The sequence below is a fragment of the Carex rostrata genome, chromosome 34, assembly GCF_964058835.1.
Source record: "Carex rostrata chromosome 34, lpCarRost1.2, whole genome shotgun sequence".
Lineage (NCBI taxonomy): Eukaryota > Viridiplantae > Streptophyta > Magnoliopsida > Poales > Cyperaceae > Carex > Carex rostrata.
Genome location: NC_135951.1, coordinates 1235658 through 1242181, shown reverse-complemented (window position 1 = coordinate 1242181; position 6524 = coordinate 1235658). Strand labels below are relative to the sequence as shown.

At 34.9% G+C, this 6524-nt stretch overlaps 1 protein-coding gene across 1 annotated transcript; it reads left to right on the top strand.

Annotated features, from left to right (window-relative positions):
• The first annotated feature begins 5121 nt into the window (after window positions 1–5121).
• On the top strand, window positions 5122–6024 carry LOC144549025 (uncharacterized). The gene has a single exon (XM_078297785.1). It carries the CDS (start codon window positions 5175–5177, stop codon window positions 5730–5732), a length of 558 nt encoding a protein of 185 aa, XP_078153911.1. The 5' UTR covers window positions 5122–5174; the 3' UTR covers window positions 5733–6024.
• The last annotated feature ends 500 nt before the right edge of the window (window positions 6025–6524 follow it).

Genomic DNA, 6524 nt, shown 5'->3' with positions numbered 1-6524 from the left:
TCAAACATTTAATCTCACACTTATCTCTGGTGTAATTAGTGTTACTTGTAATTACCTTGATTAGGAATAATTAAATTTCATTACTTTTGTTTAAGCAGTGCTTCACAATCTAAAGTCCTCAAACTTAGATGAACTAATATGTAAATGCAACTCAAGGAACAATTGACAAAGTCAATCATATAAACAAATTACAAATAAATATTAGCTCTAGGATAATATCAAAGTGATCTAGTTTCCTCCAACCGGTCGAACAATAAATCCGCTCCTTGCATTATTGAAGTTACTGACTTATAGTGCCATGTTTATATATGCATGTGCTACGCCCTATGTTGCCCATGCATGTGCAGAGCTTTCTTCTCAAACTGAAATGAATATCTTGCGTCATGCGGCCTCCCTTAACCCCAAGTTTGACTCCAACTTTAATGGACCATTAGCACAATCCAAGGAAAGCACATGAACAAATCGGTTGAGATGAATGCTCTATCCATTTTAGAAAAACTTGACGACGGCCTTTTGTTAGACCACGTGTAGGTCCTATTTTTCAGGGGTACATCAAGTTCTAAGTCGGAGATCATGTCATTGTAATAGCTCATCACCCCAAAATCCCTCATATTCCCGGAACGATCAATTAGCCACCGGACTCGATTGAAATCAACTAGCATAATCTAAGGGTCTATAATAAGCCGATACATTTTCATAATTCATAAAAAGCTCCTTTTCTCATCATCTATCGTTGGGCCATACATATTTGTAATTAACACCTTACGGCCCAAGTTGACATGAAGCAGTAGGGCCGAAATTGAATGGCCCATGGACAGGATGAGAGCAGCACATATCTCATTTTACAAAAGATCAAAAGACCTCATGAACCAATTGAGAGATTATAAACACAGTTTTTTTTCTCAAAAAAACTGGAAAGAATAACGGAGACGTAAGATAAATCCATGCAACTCAATTTAATTTCTTGTAAACAAACCTCATCACGTGATGAGGACCCAATAACATTTCGGACCACCAAGCAAATTGTCGCGGGCCTTATCCTGAGCTTTCCTCTTTTGCCTGGTTGAGGTCGAAGGACACGTGGCTAGAATTCTTTAGCTACCAGATATTTTGGAAGAGAATTTCGGTGATTGCAGACAGCTATTCATATGGAAGCATCTCCTGCCGACAATTAATAAAATTCTTTTGTTGCATGCATGGCGTTGTACGCCAACAATTTATTTGTGAATGTAATGCGTGGTTGCGTCTTGTGTTCCTTAGAGAAAAAGAAAAGAAAAGTGTGTTAATCTTTACTTTAATTCTCAAAAAAAAGTGTGTTGATCTTTACAGACATTCAACCTGATATAAATATTTTCAGTAACATTGTTACAATTTTCTTTTGGCCATTGTGTCAATAATTAAGCAAGTCTATTGCACCATCTTTTTTTTTTTTGAAAATATTTGCAAATTCATTTACATAAAATTTAAAGTTTACATAATTACAACTTCAGGTGTCTAAATTTAGTTAAATAAATTGGCCCAATTGAGGTTAATATGGTTCTACTTCGCTTATTAAAAAAAATTAATAATACATTTAAAGGTGGAACGATTTTTCGTGAGAACATTCAATACATAATATATCATTGAATAATGCATATCTACTTATGTTCAAAATTTCAAAACTACTTATGTTATGGCATTGCCAGAAAAAAAGATGCTCGAGTACCTGCCTCAAAAAAAAAAAAAAAAAAAATACAGAGATGTAATAACATGGTTAAGAATAAAAATAGTATTCTCATATCTACTTATGGTTAAGAATATTAGAACAACTGCAGTCACTATCCTCCTTATGTTATACACATATTATTTTTAACAATGCTCATATTTATCCTCTGTAAATATCCTCTCAATTTTGTGCATGTTAATTAAGATTCATTTCTTTTCACAGGTTTATTGCATTTTATATAGTAAGGACTTCTATGTTTCTTTTATGTTATTTGATGCAAAATGAAATTGAATTTGTTTACTTTGTACTGACGAAGTCATCGCTAAATTTCTTAATTTTTTTTCAACTAATGCAAGTCATGTTTACTCTATATTTAAATTTTTCCCGTGCTCCTTTTTTTATTTAAAACATTATTAAATTACTTATATATTAAAAAAAAACAAAATCAACTATCATTATAGAAAAATTGCTTTCACATTTATTTTATTCAAAACTGTATCTTTTCTTTTCGCCTTTATGTAAAGTACATTTTGAAGAAATAGTACCTAGCCAAAATCAAAAGTTTAGAATTCCCATTTTACTGGGGAAGAACAATTTAATAAACATCTTTCCCTGTTTGCCACATAAAATCCTTTTACAGAATATTGCATCCCGTGACTCTAAATAGTACTTGCAATTGTTAGAATAACCAAATCATTACAGCTTCTGTATATATTAATCCAAAATCTTGCTGGCATTGCCGACAACCCTAAAAAAATAAAAATAAAAATAAAATAAAAAACATTACAGCTGGCCTTTGCATTAAACTTTGAACATTCTTTGTAATGTTTTACACTCGAATTTTACCAAGAATCCACAGTAGAATAGTATGATGTTGTATAATTAACTGTATGGAGTTAGGGTTTAGGGTTTAGGGTTTAGGGTTTTAGGGTTTAATATCAGTGCAACATTTGTCAACGTTGGGACAAAGAGAATGGCTTTCTTTTGTGAGCTTTAGTTGAAAGAGGAACTTGGAAGACAGAGACATTGAAAGAACTAATCACCGCTTGCCTTTTAGAAGATTGGTTTAGACCCTCTGCTAGAAACTACGTACGATATTCGGTAGTTGTAAGGTGTGCGTGCTTCTATTGATTGCATTCTGCCCCTTCCTTCACACTTCTTGGTAAACAGCATATGCTTTCATTGCGTTGGGGGTAAAGAGACATGGTTTGCTGTTCTGTTAAGACCGTCTTCTTTCCAGGAGCTCATAAAGGGGGGCTAGCCTGATTCATGAAACCATACAAAGTTACAAACCATCGCGACATGAGCAGATATTCCCCTGAGAGGAAGACATGTAGAAGGAAGAAAAGTGCTGAATATCCCAGCAACACGTACTACAAACATTCTAAGGAAAGAGAATATTATTACTACAAAATTATATTACTATAAATAAAGTACCAATTAAGGCGCATAACCACTGCTAGCTACAAGCTACTATTATGTTAACCTTATAGGTGATATGAATTCCTGTGGACGGGGGGGAGCCACCAGCTGCTGCCCACCACAGCCCCCCCCCCCAAAACGACACTCCATATTTGTTCGTCTTTGTCACTACTTGTAGATCATGCCCCCTCCTCTCTCTTTTGCTTGGCTCTATTTTTTTGAGCATAAAAGAGAATGAGAGAGAGGAGGGAATCGAGCGGAGCTGAGAGTGCGGTATCGTCGGAGTTCAGAGCGTAGAGTCCTCATCTTGATTGACGCATGACGGTGAGTAGATCCGGTCATCGAAGTGCGGCAGTGGTCGGAAGAGCGGATCCGGTCGTGAAGCGATATGAAGATTAAGGTATTAGAGTGATTATGAGTTTATATAAGTAGAATTTGAAGAGCAAATCTAGTTAAAAAGTAGATCTAAGAATTTAGAGGGTGATTAAGGGCAATTAGAGTAATTTAAAATATTTTGTGAGAATAAAGGATTAGATTTAGAAATTAGAGTCGTTTGACTCGTTGTAAATATGTTTTTTATCAATCGAATTGTTAGTAGGCATTTAAAGCCGCTAACTTTAAAAAAAAAAAAATTTCCTATGGACTTATCTCATTCTTTATCAAGTACAGTAACAATGTTGCCAGTCGTTTTTTAAATTTATTTAACATGCCACAAAATTATACAAAAAATTTACTAATAAACAATTAAATTTCACTAGATGTTGTGAGTGTTCTATCAAATGAGTAAATAATTATTTTTGCACGGTCAATACTATATAGTAACTTCTTAAAGAAATAATTTTAATAATAAATATTTAATATGTCTGATTCTACGGCTCAAAATATGCATAGGAATGATTCAGGTAACAATTAGAGTATATAGTTTTTAATGTATGGCTTAAAAATCCATCACCTTTTTTTATCCTTATTTTTTTGTAACAATTAGAGTAGCGATGTTCCCAATATCTGTTTAATAGATAAATTAAATAGTTATAGCAAATGGTTCAGGTAAGATTCGTATAATTTGAACCGTGTAATTAAGTCTGAAATAGATGATCACTGCATCTTTACGAAGATGACACATGATTCATACATTGTACAAGTAAATTTTCAAATAACGCACACGAAATTGATTAGTAATTGACCAGAACGTAATACATGCAAAACCTTAATTTCAATCTCTATACTAGAAACTTCCGACATGTGATCTTATATAGCAGGTTTTTCGAACTAGCTAGAAGAAACAAACCAAAGTACAATATATAGATGAAGTATATATAAATTATAAATGAACATATTAGAGGAGGGTTCAAATGCATCCAAATTTTTGTGTACCCAAATGCATCCTATCTTTCAAATTCTTTTTCTCCGTTTTTAAAGTCCGAATAGTCAATCCGAACCGTTAGATGCGATCTATATATTAAGATGTGCTTGGGGACCAAATTTTATATTTTTTTGAATTTTTTTACTATTTATTAAGCCACTTTGAAAATCGCTGATTTTACATTTTCTGGACCATTGGATCAGCGATTTTCAAAGTGGCTAAATAAATAGTAAAAAAATTCCAAAAAATGTAAAATTTGGTCTTCAAGTACATCTTAATATATAGATCGCATCTAACGGTTCGGATTGACTATTCGGACTTTAAAAACGGAGAAAAATGATAGGGTGCATTTGGGTGCACAAAAATTTGGGTTCATTTGAACCCTCCTCAACATATTAAACACCCTGGGTACACAATAACAATAAAATCTCAGATACAAATTAATAATTCACCGTTCCAGTAGAAAATGATTAAAATGAAATCAGATCAATTATTCCTGGCGACAAAAATCCCTACGCTCTAGGCCAGCTGTTGATTTCATCCAAACCCTTTTTCACATGGCAAGTTCTTGTCATTCCTTATTCCCACTTCTATATAAAGCATCACAAATATCATACCTTCATCATCACCCAATACCAAACCCTAATAAAACCCAAATAACATTCTTTGTTAAATATTTTAACAATGGCATCCAAAGCCACACTCTTCCTTGCAGTTAACCTTATTTTCTTTGTCCTTGCCAATGCAAAATGTGCCACGCCACCGCCAGCAAAACCCCCACCAAAGCCACCAAAGAGCAGTTGCCCGACACCACCCGCAACGCCACCGAAGACGCCACCCACAACACCACCGAAGACACCACCAAAGACGCCACCCACAACGCCACCGGCACCGCCACCAAAGAGCAGTTGCCCGCCAACACCACCCTTGACGCCACCATCTACACCACCGGCAACGCCACCGGCGACACCACCATCATCTAACAAGTGCCCAGTTGATGCACTAAAGCTAGGTGCTTGTGCCGATATACTAGGCTTGATCAAGGGCATAAAACTCGGCACTGTGCCAACAAGCTCTTGCTGCTCCCTGCTCGGGGGCTTGGTTGATCTCGAGGCAGCTGTCTGCCTGTGCACTGCTCTTAAAGCAAATATTTTGGGCATCAATCTAAACCTGCCTATAAACCTTAGCCTTGTGCTCAACTACTGTGGCAAGGGTGTTCCCTCCGGCTACCAATGCTCTTAAATTTTAGCAGGTTTTGATTTACGTAAGTGAGTTTGTTTTGTGCTTGTTTGGGTGCATTTACGTATGTGGGTTTGTTTTTTTTCAATTCATGGCCAAGGCTGCAGTTGCATTAAATAAAATAAAAGGTTCCAAATCATGGGTTTGTTACCAAGTACTTGTCTGTTATAGTTTGTAAGTTCTTCTCTGTTATAGCTAGGTTGGTTTGGGTGAAAATTTGTATGATTACATATTTGGTTGGTAGCTATGCAACGTGAGATTTTTATTTCGTTTTATTCTATCAAATATTGTGAGTGTTTGTGTATATATATATAATTTTCTCATTGTTCGTGTATGTCATTGCTTTGTTTTTCAAAAAACTTTAGTGAACTGCATTAGTATAGACCATTAACAAATTTTGATTCACAAAATAGTTCTCGAAGGAAATGGCCTAGTATGATGGTCTCAATATGCATTCGTTACAGACATCCTGAAGTTCATTTCCTATCTATTATCAATAGATATTTATTTTATTTGTATAGTGAAACTGAAACAACTTATTTGACTCATTTATATAAATTTTAGGTTTGATAACATCTTCATCGTTAATATTTATGGGATCGACTAACAGTCCCCCTAGTTCAGTCCCCTATCTGTCCCCCGCACTGAAAGACAAAAAAAATAATTAAAACGTGCTAACTACCACCAAAGAGCAAGATTAATGTTATTTTATTAATAGTCAAAACGTATAGTATTCATACCTACGAATTTATAGTATTCATACTTATTATCAGAACCATTCGTCATATGTAAACA

Bases quoted from the DNA above. Each gene is read 5' to 3' on its own strand.
- LOC144549025 (XM_078297785.1), top strand. From the start codon at position 5,175: ATGGCATCCAAAGCCACACTCTTCCTTGCAGTTAACCTTATTTTCTTT.